The 20,031-nt window shown below is 47.4% G+C and overlaps 1 protein-coding gene across 4 annotated transcripts in view; it reads left to right on the plus strand.

Annotated features, from left to right (window-relative positions):
* Positions 1-20,031, plus strand: part of LOC135204826 (mediator of RNA polymerase II transcription subunit 22-like) — a 127,528-nt gene that overhangs the window by 65,705 nt on the left and 41,792 nt on the right. For 2 of the 4 annotated variants that reach the window (XM_064235021.1, XM_064235020.1), the window contains exon 2: positions 965-1,096. In XM_064235021.1, coding sequence (XP_064091091.1) covers positions 994-1,096 — 103 coding nt within the window. In that variant the 5' untranslated portion in view covers positions 965-993. The remainder of the gene's footprint in view (positions 1-964; positions 1,097-20,031) is intronic. The other 2 variants (XM_064235022.1, XM_064235023.1) reach the window with 2 other exon arrangements.

Below are 20,031 nucleotides of genomic sequence, written 5' to 3' on the forward strand. Positions count from 1 at the left end.
TTAGTCTCGGGCACGTTCTTCCCAGTCGGCTGCCCTGCATTGCTAGAAATCACACCTCAATGAGACGGAATATATATTGTAGTGCAAAATATGCCTTCCAACGCCTCTCCTCCCTTTCTGGATCTCGCTATGTATTTTCTTCAGAATTCAACTTGTACAGACTTGTAAATCCAGTTATGTCAACTTGTACAGACTTGTAAAACCAGTTATGTCTAACCTGGAAAGGGACGAGGAGAGATTAAAGAAATTTGACGTAGAGGGAGGAATAAAGGAATAGGCTCATGAGAAGCTGAAAAGTTTGGGAGCTGATTGTTTTGTTTGTACATAGCTCCTTTAAAAGCAAGTGATTATGAGTGGTGACATGACAAATCAGCCTATAAGTCCTTTGGGACAAAAAGTGTGACATTTTACAGTACAGGAAGCCGAGATTCTTGAGATGTGGAATAACTTGAGAATACTTTCCCAATCCCTTATAATGCTCTGTATGTAAGCAAATATTTTAACATTGGAATGGTGTGTGTCTTATGATACTGTATACAAATAAATTTTATTGTACAAAGTACTAGTCATAAAAATTATTAATTGAAATCCAGAGATTTGTACCGTTGATCTTTGTGAGTTTCAAGGTTGTAAGATGGAGGAAGTATGTAACGGTAAATATGCAGAATACTGTTCATGTTTTGGGCTTGTAAGCACTCAACCAGCATGGTTTAAGAAAAGTGTGGGACATCACACTGGATGTAGTTGACATATTAACCCTGGTCACTTCCAGATTATATAAAAAAATAAACATATTAAGCAATAGGTCTTTATAGTGTATCTTTCTTCATATGTTCATGGTCTTCATAGTTTTGTGTTGCAGAAAAATACTATGTTAGAATGAATATGCGTATGTTTCACTCCTTTTACTATGGATGTTTTCCTTTGGTGTTTTTAATGGTAATTTTTGCATATTATTTTCCAGCAGTAACAGCGACCATTTAGCCAGGGATTATGGCTCAGTCTGGGAAGCAACCGCAGGGCCGTGAAGCTTTACTGAAATCATACAACAAGAGACTGAAGGACGACGTTAAATCAATTTTGGATAATTTCACAGGTTAGTCGATGAGTTGGCTGTTGGCGGCGAGTTTGGAATTTTATTGGTCAAAATTTTTGTTGCTACAGATTGTCCGATTTAGTCTCTGGCCTGTGAATGTGCTGCCATTAGGCTAGTAAAATGTTGTATCGCTTAGCTTCTGTAGGAGCTGGAATCAGTCATTTGTAATGAGGTAGGTAACTTTTTCTTCAGTTGCCATCTAGTGGATGTCTACTATGCTCTCATTAGGCTGAGTTTTTTTAACTTTTTTCCTTTGTGTGTGTGTTTATGCTCTAGCATTTATTTTTACTTAAGGTAAAAAGGGAGAAAAATGCTAAGATATTGTGAAGGACTGGAACACATTTGGGTGCTTATTGTCTCCTCTGGTTGTAGACTCACACAGGTATTGTAGTTCCTGTAGAGGTAGGATTTGTAGTCCTTTCCTGTGCCTCTCTCCACAACATCTGCTTGTACTACAGCTCTCCCCTTTATCCAGGGAGGGTAATGGTGGCAAGATGAGATTCTACTATGTACTTTCCTTCAATGACAGAGGACCCTGACCCGTACACACTGTTTGCCACTACCCACTCCTAGGCTCCTCCTCCTTCTCACTGCCATCTTCTCCATCTCCTGATGCCACAAATTCCCTGGAACTTATTTTAACCAAACTCCAGCTGGCACTAGATATTTTTCCCTTGTATTTAGAACACAAGTTTGTTAGTTATGAAAAATACATATCGATTTAAAATGTGTAATTTTTGTTCCAGGAATGTTGTAATCTGTTGAGTGTTTGCAGATGTGGCTTCCTCTTAATATTCCAGGATATCTGCCTTTTGCTGCTGTCCTCAACCACTTAGACCAAGGAAACTTCTGCTGCTGTTTCTTTTGGTTCATCTGCTAAGAGATTGACCTTCCTGTAGTGGTTGTACTTCCTGTGGGAGATACTGGGGCATCAACCACGGTGTTCAAGATTACCACAATGACCTTCCTTGCTTAACCAGACCTTCTGCACTGTAGGTGAGCAAGGCAAAGGGCAAAGCAAAGAAGTTTTAAGTGCTGTTTTACTTCCTTCTCCTCTTTGTCATCAAGCTGTTCCTTCCTTCCTATTCCTTGCCTTCCTCTTCATCTTCCTCAGGTGAGAAGAGCCCTTCCCAGGTTCTGGGAAGCGATGATGTTGGTCCACCATAGGTAGGGTTGTTACTGGTCCTAGTGAGTGCTTGGTACCCTGTGCTAGCCTGCTCTTTGTTCATACGCGAACAAACCTTTGATCTTAACAATAGGATAATTTCTAGAGCCTAGCTGGATCCGGTTAAAAAAAAAAAAAAAACCCAAAAAAAAAAAAAAAAAAACAGATGAAAGCAAGGAATCTTGTGATATCTGGCAACGCATGCATAGATCGGGTGAAGGATGATCGAAGATCATTCACCTATGATCACGCATCAGTCTTTCTTTTGACTGCCTGGGCGAGAGTCATGTTAAGCTCTCTTGGCCTTTTCCCGGTTCATTGTCCGTTTTGCTTCTGTTTAGTGTGTGTGTGTGTGTTTGGCTGGTATTATGGCTGCTTCTGCTCCTTCTCGGCGTCAGTGTATGTGCCCCGGAGTTCCAGGTTTTCTGTGTTCTAGTTTTTTGGCTTCGGCAGCAACCAACCCTCACATCACGTGCAGTAGGTGTCGTTCTAATTTTTGTACCATTACGAATCCTTGCACGGAATGCCGGGCATGGCCTAAGGAGCATTGGAGGTCGTTTTATGGCAAGAGAGAACATCAGAGGGTTTCGACTCTTCCTACTTGGGAAGGTTTTGCGCCTCTTCCCGATGTTTCGTCTCCTGCAGTAGTCAGCCCTCATAGTAGCGTTGTCCCTGCGTCTCCTTCCTTTTCTTCCATTGATTCGTCGATGGAAGCATCGGGAGACCGCCAGGGTAATGTTTGTAATGTAGCCCCTTCTTCCTCGATAGTTTATTTGGTTCCCGAGAAGGGGGAGGCTTTTTCATCAATCTCTTCTCTTCCAGAGTCGGAGGTGTCCAAAATGGCGGCGATTTGGAAGATGCTTGGACTAGGGAGTACCCCGTCCTTGGAGGGGTTGCTAGTGCATTTTGTGGAGGCTCGCACCCCATCTCCCCGGTCTGGCCAGGCCATCCCCCCTCCTCCCCGCCTCGTCTTTGTGGGTGTTTGGGATACTGCCACATAGATCCATGCAGGAAATGGACTGAAGGGTGACAAATTAAACTCGTAGATTCTTTAAAAGCTTGTACAGGCAGTCCCCGGGTTACGACGGGGGTTCCGTTCTTGAGACGCGTCGTAAGCCGAAAATCGTCGTAAGCCGGAACGACGCTTGGAAATATGTCTTAAACTAATAAAAAGTTATAAAAACCTTACTTGGTAATCCTTTAGGTTAACCACTACATGTTGTTTCCTGTAGTTTTATGTACAAACCTGGAGTTATTTTCATAAAAGAATGCTGTTTTGAAGGTAAAAACTATTGTAATCCTCTGGTTACACTACATTCTTGAAGTTTTATGTACAACCTGGAGTGATTTGCAAAATCTTGAGGGCTACAAGAACAGCTGATTACTATTTAACGTATCATATAGACTAATTAAAGTAAATGTATCTTTAAATAGGCTTATATATTAGTATCAACAAAACATTTCCTGCCATGAGTCAGAGGCCGTTTAATGAAACGAACACTTGTTCCGATACGTAATACAAACCCTCGGTCCTTTAACAATAGGAAGGTAACTAGCGGCCGCTAGGGACGGTCGTAAGCTTCGAACAAGGGGAGAACGGTAGTTAACTGCTTGTCCGATCGTGCGCAAGCGCCCGCGCGGCGCCCGAGAGGTGAAGAATCACTTTTGCTTTCGGCCGCGGGTGTGAAGGACGTGTTCGTCATCGCTCTCTGCCCGCTTCATCGTCGTATGCTTTGTTTATATTGGGTTTTCTACTAATGGTTTGTTTGACTTGAAAATGAAACTGTAAGTACACTGTTTTCATTTTCATTACTTAATTATGAATCAACATGGAGCTATCGCCGTAGAGACGGCGATTTCCGCTCTTTTCATGAATTGAACCCTTGAATTGTGTCTCGGTGCCGAGGGCGGGCGCACTCGCGCCGAGTCATGTATTTTGGGCGAAAGTGTGTAATTGAAAGATGTAAGTACTCTTTTTCATTATATTTTTGCCCTGTGCGTTCGTTGCCGAGAGCTTGATTGCGCTCGGCAAGAGCCTCTTATTTTGTATGAATAGAATGCAATGAAAGTGGATTCGCAATGCAGTTTTCTTTTCATTTTCATTTATTAATTGCATCAAATTTAATTTTGGATCAGTTTCCGCTCTTACCCGGGAATTAATCCTTACGATTTTATTGCTGTGAAAGTGAATAATAGCAAGTGCAGTATTGTTCATTTTCATATATATTTATGTTAGCATCATATTATTATGGATCAAGTTTCCGCTCTTACCGGGAATTGATTTTCCCCCTTTTTAAGTTCTATGAAGTGAATCGCAAGTGCAGTATTCTGTTTCAATTTTCATATTACTTTTCATGCTGTGCGGGGGGGGGGGGGGGTAGGGGAAGCGAAGGTCTGCCAGGAAGTCGTCGGAAAAGCTCTCCCGCGACTCCCTTGGTATCCGATTCTTCGTCTTCTTTCCTGCCCCCCCGCTCAGCTTCCCTCGTATTTTGTTTTTTTGGGGGTCTTCCTTCCGTTCGGGGTGGGGTGCATGTCTCCCCCCCGTGCGTGAGGGAACCCCTCTCTTACTAATCTGTCTGTGCTACCCCGCAGGTGCTACAGCCGTGGGAGACGACCTTGGACAGGTATGGACCACTGCGGCTGCAGGGCGTGCCTAGCATCCACGATCTGCTGCAGAGTCTAGCGAGGTCTGGGGCGGTGACCTTGGAGTGGTCTCCACTACAACCTTCACGGCCGCTTATGCTGCTTCCCCCCGCTGGTCTACACTCCCCATGCTGTGTCGGTGGACGCCGTCTGCCGCTTCTAGGGCCGGTCGCCGCCGTACCGAGGAGGGGTATGCCGCCGCCGCCTGTGTTTTCTTTTCGTGTTGCCTGCCCCAGACTTCCGCTGTTCCAGCAGCTCGCCCCTGGACTGGCCGCCAGTACCACGCTGGCTGACGATGATTCTACGAGGCGATGGCTGGGGCCTGCCGTACCTGTCGCTGATGTGGTTTCCCGCTACTGGCTTGGCTGTCCCCTTCTGTGTTTACCGCTGCCGCTGTTCCTGCCGCTCCTGAGCTGGTTGCTGTTCCTGTCGCTCCTGGTTCCTGCGCCTGTCCATGCTGGTCCTGCCCATGGTGTGTCTTCCCCAGTCCCACCAGGTCCTTCCGGACAGGTGCAGTCGGCCGTGTTGCTTCAGCAATAGGGCCCGACTCCGGGCCTGGATGGAGGACCTGACGGGACTGTCCTGCGTGGAGCTGACTAAGAAGAGGAAGGTGTCATCTTCGTCTTCGTCTGTTGCTGCCCTCTTCCCCTTCGACTTCTAAGGCCCATAAGCCGAAGAAGAAGAAGGCGCTGCCTCCCCCCCCTAAGAAGTCGCCTTCGGGAACTTCTAAGGGCCCGTCCCACACCTCGGTGGGGACGGGGGGGGGGGTCCTTCTGCTGGTCCTCCTGCTCCTTCGGGAGCGGGGCCCGTCCCCCTCCCCTTCCGTAAGGAAGAGATAGACGGGGACCAGAAGAGTATCGGTTAGCTCTGGTACTTCCTCGCCTGGTGCTAGCGGCGATGCCGCTACGCCAGGTTCCGGCTCGGTCTCTCGTTCGCGGGAGATCCCGAGTGTACGCTCTCCCTCGGGAGGGACCGTGCAGCCAAAGTTTCGGCGCCAGAGTTCGCTCGGCGCCAAGACCACGGCACGGAGCAGAAGGCTGGCGAGAACCGCTCAGGTGACTCTCGCCAGGCCAGCGGCCGCTCTCGCAGCGACCAGCTGGTAACCTTCGTCTTCAACGTCACATAGTGTTGTTTCTCCTAAGCTGAGATTCAACGTCTATGAGATTTTTCTTGCCAATCAGGGACCTCGGTCTTTTGAAGGCAATTGACTTTCGCCTTTTGAGCTTATGCATTAAGAGAATCATCGCCGCGCCGTCCGCACCTCGGTGACTAACAAATATTTTTTTGTTCCGATAACGTAAATACAAAACCCTCGGTCGCTTTAACACTAGGAACGGTAACTATCGGCCAGCTGGGGACGGGTCCGTAAGCTTCGAACAAGGGGTGGAGAACGGTAGTTAACTGCTTGTCCGATCGTGCGCGCGCCCCGCGCGCGAGAGGTGAAGAATCACTTTTGCTTTTCGGTTTCCGCGGGTGTGAAGGACGTGTTCGTCATCGCTCTCTGCCCGCGGTTCATCGTCGTATGCTTTGTTATATTGTGTTTTCTACTCAATGGTTTGGTTTGACTTGAAAATAAAGAAAACTGTAAAAAGTACACTGTTTTCATTTTCATTACTTAATTATGAATCAACATGGCGCTATCGCCGTAGATGAGACGGCGATTTCCGCTCTTTTCATGAATTGAACCCTTGAATTATGTCTCGTGCCGAGGGCGGGCGCACTCACGCCGAGTCATGTATTTTGGGCGAAAGTGTGTAATTGAAAGATGTAAGTACTCTTTTCATTATATTTTTGCCCTGTGCGTTCGTTGCCGAGAGCTTGATTGCGCTCGGCAAGAGCCTCTTATTTGTATGAATAGAATGCAATGAAAGTGGATTCGCAATGCAGTTTTCTTTTCATTTTCATTTATTAATTGCATCAAATTTAATTTTGGATCAATTTCCGCTCTTACCCGGGAATTAATCCTTACGATTTATTGCTGTGAAAGTGAAAATAGCAAGTGCAGTATTGTTCATTTTCATATATATTTATGATAGCATCATATTATTATGGATCAAGTTTCCGCTCTTACCGGGAATTGATTTTTCCCTCTTTAAGTTCTATGAAGTGAATCGCAAGTGCAGTATTCTGTTTCATTTTCATATTACTTTCACTGCTGTGCGGGGGTAGGGGAAGCGAAAGGTCTGCCAGGAAGTCGTCGGAAAGCTCTCCCGCGGACTCCCTTGGTATCCGATTCTTCGTCTTCTTTCCTGCCCCCGCCCCCGCTCAGCTTCCTCGTATTTTGTTTTTGGGGTCTTCCTTCCGTTCGGGGTGGGGGCATGTCTCCCCCCCCCGTGCGTGAGGGAACCCCTCTTACTAATCTGTCTGTGCTACCGCAGGTGCTACAGCCGTGGGAGACGACCTTGGACAGGTATGGACCACTGCGGCTGCAGGGCGTGCCTAGCATCCACGATCTGCTGCAGAGTCTAGCGAGGTCTGGGGCGGTGACCTTGGAGTGGTCTCCACTACAACCTTCACGGGCCGCTTATGCTGCTTCCCCCCGCTGGTCTACACTCCCCATGCTGTGTCGGTGACGCCGTCTGCCGCTTCTAGGGCCGGTGGTCGCCGCCGTACCGAGGAGGGGTATGCCGCCGCCGCCTGTGTTTTCTTCGTGTTGCCTGCCTGCCCCAGACTTCCGCTGTTCCAGCAGCTCGCCCCTGGACGGCCGCCAGTACCACGCTGGCTGCCGATGATTCTACGAGGCGATGGCTGGGCCTGCCGTACCGTCGCTGATGTGGTTCCCGCTACTGGCTTGGCTGTCCCTTCTGTGTTTACCGCCTGCCGCTGTTCCTGCCGCTCCTGAGCTGGTTGCTGTTCCTGTCGCTCCTGGTTCCTGCGCCGGTCCATGCTGGTCCTGCCCATGGTGTGTCTTCCCCAGTCCCAGGCCCTCCTTCCGGACAGGTGCAGTCGGGCCGTGTTGCTTCGGCAATAGGCCCGACTCCGGCCTGGATGGAGGACCTGACGACTGTCCTGCGTGAGCTGACGAAGAAGAGGAAGGTGTCATCTTCGTCTGTTGCTGCCTCTTCCCCTTCGACTTCTAAGGCCCATAAGCCGAAGAAGAAGAAGGCTGCCTCCCCCCCCTAAGCGACCAGCTGGTAACCGTGTTTTGTTTCCCCCTAAGAAGACTCCTTCGGGAACTTCGAAGGGCTCGTCACATTCCGGTGTGACGGGGGGGTTCTTCTGCTGGTCCTCCTGTTCCTTCGGGAACGGGGCCCGTCTCCCTTCTGAGAAGAAGAAGAGCGGGACCAAGGGTGTGCTGGCTACCGCTGGTACACCCTCGCCTGGTCTTGGCAGCTCTGCTGCTAAGCCAGGTACCGGCTCGGTTTCTCGTCCGCGAGAAGTTCCGAGTGTACGATCTCCTTCGGTGATCCGTGCAGCCAAAGTTAAGACGCCTGAGTTCGCTCAGCGTCATGACCGAGGCACGGAGCAGAAGACTGTCGAGAGCCGCTCAGGATGACTCTCGCCAGGCCAGCGGCCGCTCTCGCAGCGACCAGCCGGTACCTCGGAGTGGACGTGACGGTCTCTGACCGGCCACGGGTTGAGGCTGGGAAGAGGTCCCCCAGGTCCCCTCGACCGACGGTACCAGCCTCGGCTGGTACCAGCGGTTTGACGTGCCGCGCCGGAGGACGCTCACCGGGTCTCACGGCGAAAGCGAGCTCTGCAGGTCACCTGACCGCCGCTCCCACAGGGACCGGGCGGATACGGTGACCAGCAGCAGCTCGTCTGACGCACGGGACCGGGGTCGACGTGCTCAGTCGAGCCGCTCGCCACAGGTGAGCGGCACGGCCAGGCCTGCAGATCGATCCCACCGCGGGTTGGTGATCGGCTGCAGCCCCCCACGTACGCTGGTCCTGCCAGCGAGCGGGGGGGAGCGTCAGGTCTGTCTCTCCACTACCTTCAACTTCCTCGGGCTACACCGGGAAGAGCGAGGTAGCTAGAGTGATCGTGAGAGGTGCGCCGCTCACGATCCCGTCACGACGCCGCACGTGCCACGTATGGTCTTAGGACCTAACCAGGACGTACGCGCAAGTGACTTGGAGGCGACCGTCAGGGGGAGAGGGGGGTGGGGTAGCGTCAGTTCTGTCTCTCCGATACCTTCAACTTCCTCGGCATAACGCCAGGAAGAGCTAGGTATATAGGAGTGATCGTGAGAGATGCGCCGCTCACGATCCGTCACGACGCCGCACGTGCCAGGTTGGTCTAGGACCAACCAGGACGTACGCGCAAGTGATTGGAGGCAACCGTCAGGGATCTGTTGCTGGTCCTTCTTCTGAAGGAGGAGGGTCCTGGGAGCTGCTCTTGTTGGAGGACTGGACGGTCCTACTCCTCAAGACGCTGTAACTTCCGAGATTCAGAGTAACTTTACCCAGGTTATTGCACTGATTCGTCAGCACAACGACGGGGGGAAGGATCGCCGCTCCCACCAGCAGAGCCCATGTCTCTGCTCGAGTCGTTTTGGGGCCCGAGAGGGAACCCAAACCGACGGTGGGTATGCCGCGATCGGAGCTTACCGATTCTGTCTTGAATCAGAGTCTCTCGTCTCCGGACAAGAAGGCTCTCTCAGTTCTGGCCGGTCGATCAAGCTACTTCCACCTCCTCTACTGCGACAGCGGCGTTTCTACGTGTCTTCGGACACCGTATTAAATACTCCTTCGGTCCTCCTGAGAGGTTTCGACCTCGACGAGGACTGGAATGAGTCGGAGGACGGTATCGGCTCTCTCCTGTCAGGTGTCGATCAGCCCCCCACCCACGACACGTCACAGTGGCGGCAGACCCTTACCTACAGTGAAGAGTTCGTAACCCTCCTCGGGAAAAACGTTTTCTCCTGACGATACGTTTTCCCAGACTCTGAGAGGCCATCGCCGCAAGGCGATGGCTGCTCCTACTCTTCTCCAACTGCTAGTTCCACTGGGAAGGCGAGCGAGTATCCAATTCCTCCCCCATTCCCTCTCTCCTTACGGCTACGAGGGAAAGGGGAAGGATCCTACAGAGATTTCTCTGTAGGATCCACGTTGGGGACTGCGCTACCAGGGGGGACCTTCGGGTCCTACCTGACGTAAGCCCCGGTCGTGAGGAGGGATCCTGCCCCATTCTCGATTTCTACGGGAATCGAGAGGACCACCAGCCGATATCGTTTGACGAATTCGGTGGGGGTTTCGCAGACTGCTTAGAATTCTACGGAATTTCTAGCGCATTCAGAGTGTTTAGAGTTTCTTACGATCTCCAAACACTTAGGCGAGACCACGGTCCAAAGTGAGCGAGACGAGAATCCCCGATATGTTACACGATAATCGGGAACCTCGCCTATGCTCGAATTCCTGGAATTTCTAGCATTAGGAAGAAGACTGCTGCTGAAAGAAGACTATCTCACAGTAGGCGACCAACCTGGAATAGAGAAGAACGGACGGGAATATCCAGTTGGCTGGAACTATCGTCTTAGTATTCTGTTCACCATTGAAGCTTTCCTTCGAGGAAGACTTCTCCTTCACTCTCTTTAATAGAGAACGAAGGTGGTCGATCTCCAATCCTTATTTTGTTTTCTTGAAGGAAAGAATTTAGGATGGAGATCGTTGTTCAGAATCCTACAAATATACTACGTATATTAACCTCGCGACATGATTCTGCTAAGCAGTTGAATGGTCCGAGGGGTAGGCGCATATCCTGGTTATTCTACGGATTGCGACTTAGACGAAAAGTATTCTAATTGAACTGCAAACCCGGGTTGCCTGCAACCTCCCAGGAGTTTCCAGTTTCAATTTTATATACTTATGGTGTTGCACAACAACACCATTTTAGCTTTTATATTTACCGAAATTCGTTTCGCTTAAATATAATTGCTCGAGCATATCTTTTTATGCTCGGTGGTTCTAGCCGAACGCATTCCTTCGTGGAAAGGATTACTTGGCAACTCAGGATGACGAGTCAGCGACAGCTACTCGGTATTGAATTGCCCGAGGCATTTCATATCAGCTGCCGCTTTGAGATAGACGGTTGTTTATGTCTTTCTCACCTGCTTTGATTGAATAACAACCGTATCTCTGCCCAACAATCACGGACTTAAGTCTCTGATTAACGGGGATTCTCGCATACATGAATGACCATCTACTGCTGAGAAACGCTAGTATTCATCGTCTTCGGTATTGCGAGAATTTTAAAACAGAGATATCTATTCAACTCTCATCTTTCTGTTTACCGCACGGTAACAGAATTCTGTAATAGTCTCTTGCTGCATCGTATCCCGATAATGCGAATGATTTTTGCGGAATCTGAGTTTGTCCTCAAAATATCTTGTATTCGGAGGTGTACAATTGTTCATTGTTCACCCCGGATTAGCAGATGTATTGAAAGACATCGCCTACTCCCACACCTGCCAGCTCTACTTCCAAACGTTCAGCCCATGAGAAGCAGTTCTTCAAGCTTGGCTCTCCCCTGTGTTTCATTACTGAAGAACGCCCCGCTTCATTGCACAACGGACAGCAATGAAATGGCGGTTAGCGTTTTCAAGTCATTTGTAAGCACAGGTTTTAGAATCTTGAGATTCCTCTCTCTGATTCAGCTGGAAGACGTAGGTTGCATTCATTGCCTACCTTCGTCTTCAACGTCACATAGTGTTGTTTCTTCCTTAAGCTGAGATTCAACGTCTATGAGATTTTCTTGCCATCAGGGACCTCGGTCTTTTGAAGGCAATTGACTTTCGCCTTTTGAGCTTATGCATTAAGAGAATCATCGCCGCGCCGTCCGGCATCGGTGACTAACAAATATTTTATTTGTTTGGTCTCTCATGCATAACTCTTTAAAGGTGCGAAGGTCACGTGACTTACCCGGATGCTTGGACAACTTGCCTCTACTGATTCCGAACCAGTCAGTCGCAGCTGTCAGAGCGTCCGAGTCAGTTACGAACTATGCTGTGGACTTAGTTCGGTTGTTCCAGAGCAATCATTAACTTCGTCTTAATAGCTTGTCAGTATGATTACTGTACATAACCAAAGTCGAGAAGAGGGATAGGTCATACGACTATTCCCTTCTTTTCGTCTTAGGTAACTGCATGACTTCTCTTGAGAAGTCAAGCACAAAGGGATGGGGATTTGTGACGCTCGATTTCGTACCGATCTTCGTAGCGAAGACTCAGAACCCTTCGGTAACTGACGATTGGTTCGAGTCCTTCACAATACCCTCCCTAATGGACGTCACCGCCTCCGATACGAAGGCTATGCTGCTTTGTCCTGTGAAGGTGCGACGGAGCTGTCTGAAGAAACTCGCACCCAGGAGAGTGTGGACGCCTCTTCATCATCATCTCTCGCGTTCCGCGTTCCGCAAGAACTTCTCCGTGGCGCAGGTAATGAAGGCAGGGCGCCTGGTCCAACCGGACCGCATGCACTCCTTCTACCTTCAGGATATTGCCCACAGTTCCTTGGATCTTTTTCCTTGGGAAACCGTGGTGGTTGCTCAACACTTTGTGTAGTTAACCCAGACCCTCGCAGGCTGAACAGCATCGAGTCCATGGTGTGACCGTAAGAATGGATGAGGAATGAGAGTGTGACTGGCTCCTCTTCCCATCTTTTTCTTCCCTCTACCTTTGGGTAGAGGGACACGGTCGTCACCCTGCTGGGTAAGGACAGATGCAGGTGAGCTACTCAATAGAGCACCATCCTATCCCTTTCAGTAGGGATAGGAGTAAATATCCACCACTTCCTCCAACAAGGGGAGGAAGTGGATGCAAATTGAGACAAACCCATCATTTTATGATTGTCTCTTGCAAACAGGAACAAGTTCTTGCTTGCTTTTGGTACGAAGAGATACGCTTGCCTCTCTCTTAGTACTTGGCCCAGAGGTCTGACCATTGATCTGCGGTGGCACACCCCGATCAATCGGACAGAGGTTTGGATCCCTCCCTTGCTCTTACGACCAGGGAGGCACTCCAGGGTTGGACGAACACAGTCTGTTCACCAAAAAGACTCAGATTCCACCCACCAAGAAGTGAGGTCTTCCTATTGTTAAAGGACCGAGGGTTTGTATTACGTATCGGAACAAATGACAATTTGTCGAAAATTGCATTTTCCTAACTATACAAACCTGAGGTCCTTTACATATAGTCCCACCTCATGCCACCCCTCACTCTGCAACTTTTGCATGGGCCTAAAGCAAAAAAGTGATTCTTCACCTCTCGTGCGCGGGCGCGCGCAGACGATCGGACAAGCAGTTAACTACCGTTCTCCCCTTGTTCGAAGCTTACGACCGTCCCAGCTGCCGCTAGTTACCTTCCTATTGTTAAAGGACCTCAGGTTTGTATAGTTAGGAAAAATGCAATTTTCGACAAATTGTCATTTTGTTTGGTCTCTCAGCATAACTCTTTAAAGGGCGAAGGTCACGTGACTTACCCGGATGCTTGGACAACTTGCCTCTACTGATTCCGAACCAGTCAGTTGGCAGCTGTCAGAGCGCCCGAGTCAGTTACGAACTATGCTGTGGACTTAGTTCGGTTGTTCCAGAGCAATCATTACTTCGTCTTAATAGCTTTGTCAGTATGAGTACTGTACAATAACCAAAAGTCGAGAAGAGGATAGGTCTACGACTATTCCCTTCTTTTCGTCTTAGGTAACTGCATGACTTCTCTTGAGAAGTCAAGCACAAAGGGATGGGGCATTTGTGACGCTCGATTTCGTACCGATCTTCGTAGCGAAGACTCAGAACCCTTCGGTAACTGACGATTGGTTCGAGTCCTTCACAATACCCTCCCTAATGGACTTCACCGCCTCCGATACGAAGGCTATGCTGCTTTGTCCTGTGAAGGCGCGACGGAGCTGTCTGAAGAAACTCGACACCCAGGATGAGTGTGGACGCCTCTTCATCATTCTCTCTCGCGTTCCGCAAGAACTTCTCCGTGGCGCAGGTAATGAAGGCAGGCGCCTGGTTCCAACCGGACCGCATGCACCTCCTTCTACCTTCAGGATATTGCCCACAGTTCCTTGGATCTTTTCCTTGGGAACCGTGGTGGTTGCTCAAACACGTTGTGTAGTTTAACCCAGACCCTCGCAGGCTGAACAGCATCGAGTCCTGGTGTGACCGTAAGAATGGATGAGGAATGAGAGTGTGACTGGCTCCTCTTCCCATCTTTTTCTTTCCTCCTCTACTCTGGGTAGAGGGACACGGTCGTCACCCTGCTGGGTAAGGACGAGATGCAGGTGAGCTACTCAATAGAGCACCATCCTATCCCTTTCAGTAGGGATAGGAGTAAATATCCACCACTTCCTCCAACAAGGGGAGGAAGTGGATGCCAACTTGAGACAAACCCATCATTTTGTTTATGATTGTCTCTTGCAAACAGGAACAAGTTCTTGCTTGCTGGTACGAAGAGATACGCTTGCCTCTCTCTTAGTACTTGGCCCAGAGGTCTGACCATTGATCCTGCGGTGCACACCCCGATCAATCGGACAGAGGTTTTGGGTATCCCTCCCTTGCTCTTACGACCATGGGAGGGCACTCCAGGGTTGGATGAACACCAGTCTGTTCACCAAAAGACTCAGATTCCTCCCACCAAGAAGTGAGTCTTCCTATTGTTAAAGGACCGAGGGTTTTGTATTACGTATCGGAACAAATGACAATTTGTCGAAAATTGCATTTTTCCTAACTATACAAACCTGAGGTCCTTTACATATAGTCCCACCTCATGCCACCCCTCACTCTGCAACTTTTTGCATGGGCCTCAAAGCAAAAGTGATTCTTCACCTCTCAGGGCGCGCGCGCGCGCACGATCGGACAAGCAGTTAACTACCGTTCTCCCCTTTGTTCGAAGCTTACGACCGTCCCAGCTGCCGCTAGTTACCTTCCTATTGTTAAAGGACCTCAGGTTGTATAGTTAGGAAAAAATGCAATTTTCGACAAATTGTCATTTCTCTGTCCTATCTGTTTCAGAAAATAAACGTTACGTCAATCCCCGAGACCATTGTTGCCAAAGTGTCTCTCTCTCTCTCTCTCTCTCTCTCTCTCTCTCTCTCTCTCTCTCTCTCTCTCTCTCTGATCAAATTACATTGGAAAACTTGACATACGATTGCCCGAATATACGAATGTTTTGAGATACAACAGAAATTTGCGAAAATACAAGCTTTGATATACAACGAAATATTTTGAGATACGATTTTGCGATGAGTGTTAGTTATATAGGCGACCGATAAATGGCAATCAGTCTGTTTGTTTGTTGGTTGCTGCATGTTAAACACGTCGTTGTTTAGTTCTTGTATTTGCGCCTATTTTTCGTGTTATTTTGTCTATTTTATTATTAACCATGGGTCTCAAAGCTAAAGACAAGCAGGTGATAAGAAAAAAACCCAAGAAAATGATTTCGATGGAAGCAAAACATGAAATTATAGCAAAGCATGAACGTGGCGTTCGTATCGTCGATTTGGCAAACGAGTATGGTCGAAATCCTTCTACAATATCCACGATCATCAAGCAGAAGGAAGCTATAAAAACCCCCGAGACCATTGTTTTGCCAAAGCGCTCTCTCTCTCTCTCTCTCTCTCTCTCTCTCTCTCTCTCTCTCTCTCTCTCTGATCAAATTACGTACTGGATAATGTCTCTCTTTGGATACTTCGATTTTGCCAAATATTGAGGGCTACAAGAACAGTTGATTACTATTTACGTATCATATAGACTAATTAAAGTAAACGTATCTTTAAATAGGCTTATATTATTAGTATCAACAAAAACATTTACTGGCATGAGTCAGAGGCCGTTTAAACGAAACGAACATTCTTCTCGTCCTTAACTCGGAGCGTCGGAAGACGTCTCTCTCTCTCTCTCTCTCTCTCTCTCCTCCTCTCTCTCTCTCCTCTCTCTCTCTGATCAAATTACTGGATAATGTCTCTCTTTGGATACTTGGAATTTGCGGTTGTAATCTAACCAGAAACTTCGTTTTGTTATTATTACTGGAAACAAGCAATGATTTTTCATTATTTGCGCTTTTGGACTGTTATATGTAAACTAGTATGTATTCATTCGCTCGGGAAACTAGTTCCGCATATGAGGCGTCACTAAAAACATAGAAAAATACAACATAAAAAAGTGTCGAAAATCATCATAATCTCAAAATTTTTTTGTTTTGTTTAATCTAACCAGAAACTTATTTTTATTAATATACTGTGCTAAACTATAAAGGATTTTTATCATAGTATGCGTTTTTTTTTAAAAGCGTCGTTAACTCGGAGCGTCGGAAGCGTCAGCGTCGTAACCTCGGAACAAGCGTCGTAACCCAGGACGGATTTTTCCATTGAATATTTAAGAAAAAGCGTCGTAGCCTCGGAACGTCGTAAGCCGGAACCGTCGTAACCCGGGGACCGCCTGTATAATGAAGATATCTAATGTTATGCGGTACATTAATGTACAGCATAACATTAGATATCTATACAGTGGATAGCAGCAGTCGGCCATCTGGCCAGTGTCTGCTGCCGCTTCGAGTCAGAGTGACACTGTGGCGTCAGCCCCGTTGATGACGTGACGGATCCATTTTTATACATTCAACTTACCCGTCAGATATATACATAGCTATTACTCCGTCGTCCCCGACAGAAATTCGAATTTCGCGGCACACGCAGCAGGTAGGTCAGGTGATCTACCCCCCCGCCGCTGGGTGGCGGGAATAGGAACCATACCCGTTTTCTAATTCATATTTTTTCTGTCGCTTCGAATGTAAAACAACGTTTGCAGTTCCTCCTGATGGATTTTCATGTTTCATCGCCATTGATCGTCTGAGCTAACTTTTACAGGGAAGTAATGGATCTTTGGTTCGGCATAACGCTTTGTTAACTTTTTTATAATATTAACTTCGAAAATTTCGAAGATTAGTGACGTGTAACTACCGAATTTTCGTTTTCGTAGACACTCATGCACTTTCACGAAATATACTTTCATGAAAGGGAATTACTTATATTATTTCATTAATACAAATAAGTGTTAGATTTGATTGAGAAATGTATATCTTTCTTCCTAGTTTGGGAAGTCAGAAAAGTAACTATCCTTTAGAAGCTTTATTAGCTCTTGTGTTAACGAGCAATTATAGTAGTAACAGTACTAGTAGTTGTTGCATTCTCATCACCTTCTTACTCCGCAGAATCTACAATATCATATTTGCAAATTGTAGACTTTGGATATAGTTCAAATACGAACTCTTAGAACGTAAGAAGTGAATTATGTGTTCCCCCATTACAATGGAGGGTGCGTCTGATCGCTCTGTCTCGCTCTCAGGACCCAGAGGAGAAGGAATAATGTTGAAAACTGTAAGGAGGTTTCTGAGAATCCCCACCGGTCAGGCGTCCCCTCGGCAGGTTGGGTTCTGTAGAGCGCCTCCCCCCAGACTGCCAGGGGGATAGCCATTGGAAAGGCATCCTAAAACAGTGTTCTCCCTTTTTATGCCTACTGTTCCATGATGGATAGGAGAACTTCGAATGAAGTGAATTTGACGAAGATCCTCGTATAATGCCTTCTGGTAGAATTATTCAAAATGAATGACTTTAATCGATCCACCTTTCGAATCAGGCGACGATTTAGCGCCTTCTAATATTTGAGATCATTCGATAACATTTGTGATAGTCATTGTTCGAACATTTTTTTTTTTTTCGCAACTAGACGAGAACGCTATCCCATGGGGGTATGAAATTGTTATTTCAACATAAGATTCCCCATCGGTACATTTTTAGATATAGAATCTACTATTCTGATTAGAACGATTTAGATTATTTGTCAATCGAATGAATTATATGGATATCGTTGAGTGATAAAGCATATATATGACTTTTAAGCTTCTAGCTCCTACCATGCTTAGGACAAATCGCCTTAGGCTAACGGTATGGCAAGGCATACTCACATACCGAAATTTTATGCTATAATGGTCAAGTGAAATCCTTACAAAATTTCCTAATTTAATACGGTTTACCTTAATGTAACAGTATTATAGAGTATTCTATTACGCTAGAGTATAAGTTATATGATGCTTTCGTGTCTTCGAGAAGTGATCGGAGAAGCAAATCTTTATTGGTGAATTGAGAGTAGGATTTGAAACTTTTTTATTCGTGTTAGAAGAGGTTTCCATGAATTACCAGTACCCTTCTAGGACTTTCCTAGAAGAAATTGTTAAAAAGGATTGTTTAGACGACACCTATTTAGTTTCTAGACTTGTCGAAGTCTCGTTCGCCTTAATTATGCTTATATGTATAAAACTTCCTGAAGCTCGATAAAAATTTTATAGATTCCTTTATTAAATGTAGTAACTGGCACTCTGGAAACGGGAAGGCCAGTCGGCTTTCGAAAACTGCTTTCGCTTTGAATTGAGAGAGAGACCAGCGGCAGTACCATGTTGTTCTCAGTCGTGAGTGGTCGGTTCAGCTCTCTCTCCTGCGGAATGGGATAACTAACCGTATCTCTTCCCCACAATCGTGGTCTTAGCCTCGGATTGAGGGAATACTGAAGCTGTCATAAATAAAAATATTGTCTGCCTTTTGTTAGGAAGCTTTCAATAAGAAAGATATTACAACCTTTCAATGCTGTTTACCGTAGATACATGATTAAAGGATTCTAATGCAGCAGAACAAAAATTATATTATTTAACTCATACTTACGAAAGCATGTCTTATTAGAGTACATACTTAGTGAGAAGAGAGATGTATTAGAGATTCACTTCAAGACTACGCTATGGTTAAGTCTTTCGAGAAACAACACAACCGTATTAGAATCGGATATTGCGGCAGAAGTTGTATGAGTCTTAATGGTAAATTATTTCTTTTAGTGGGGAATGGTTTCCCTGAATGGATTATACTACGTATATATAGTTTTTCATAAGAAGAACTTGGAATTAACATATGAAAGGATGTCGGGTACCATAAAGACACAGATGTTCTGGCACATAACATAAAGATAATTAGTAGGAGGCGCTAGCCAAAATATTTCTCGTTCAGGAAAAAAGGGGGGGGATACGGAAGAATTAACCGAGGAAAGAATAATTCCCCTTCCGATATACTCGAATTAGAGGAAATTGAGAAGAAAATCCAACTATGGAAGTACTGTAAAATTATAGGATTCTTACAGCACCTCTTCTTATTTTGATATCGAGATTTCCTGACCACGGTTGCAAAGTAATGGGCCAGAAGCGTGACGGCCTCCCAGGAGCGAGGCGCCAAGCAAGCACGAGACGCTGCGAGACGCGAGACGCCAGCCAAAAGCGTGACGCCTCCCAGGAGCGAGGCGCCAAGGCAAGGCACGCAGGTTACGCTGGAGGACGCGAAAGAAAAGAACGCCAGCCTAAGCGGGAACGCCTTTTCGCCGGAGGCGAGGCGCAGCCAGCCGCGAGACCGCCTGCCGAGGCGCGAAGACGCTCCAACTCAAAAAAGAGGCGTGACCGCCTCCCAGGAGCGAGGCACCAGGCAAGCTCTGAGGACGCTGCAATTGGCGCGAGACGCCAGCCAGAAGCGTGACGCCTCCCAGGAGCGAAGGCACCCAGGCAGGCTGCTAAGGAGACGCTGCAAGGCGCTAGAACGCCAGCCATAAAAGCGTGACGCCTCCCAGGACGCGGAGGCACCAGGCCAAGCTCGAGGACGCTGCGAGGCGCGATGACGATCCAGAGCGCGACCCTCCCAGAGCGCCAGGCGCCAACCAGGCCCCAACCGCAAGACATCAGGATCTCCAATTTCTTCAGTATTTGGGGAGACAGACTTTCCAAGAGTTTCCTCTTTGAGAACTGACACAAGATCAGTTTTTTCCTGACAGGGACACAAGTTATCGCACAGGCAGCCGTGGCCCTTGTCAGGATTAACTGAAATTGCGGAAGTCTCTAACAAGAACAGACTTCTCATGTCAGGTGATATAGTGGGTCGCGTGAGCGACTTCTTTCCTGCAAGAAAAGTTGTTTTGGGAGAAACTTGCTTTGCCAGATCAACCCTCTACTGACAATTATTCTAGATATCGCACAGGCAAACGTAGTACGTGTCAGGATAAGTGGGTTCTGCTTATAGACCTTTACATGGTGAAGAGAACCGATATCTTTAGAAGTCTCTCGCTTTCCTCAACCTTATGAGACAAGTGATAGAAAATATATCGGACT

This window comes from Macrobrachium nipponense, chromosome 47 (assembly GCF_015104395.2).
Source record: "Macrobrachium nipponense isolate FS-2020 chromosome 47, ASM1510439v2, whole genome shotgun sequence".
Classification (NCBI taxonomy): Eukaryota; Metazoa; Arthropoda; class Malacostraca; order Decapoda; family Palaemonidae; genus Macrobrachium; species Macrobrachium nipponense.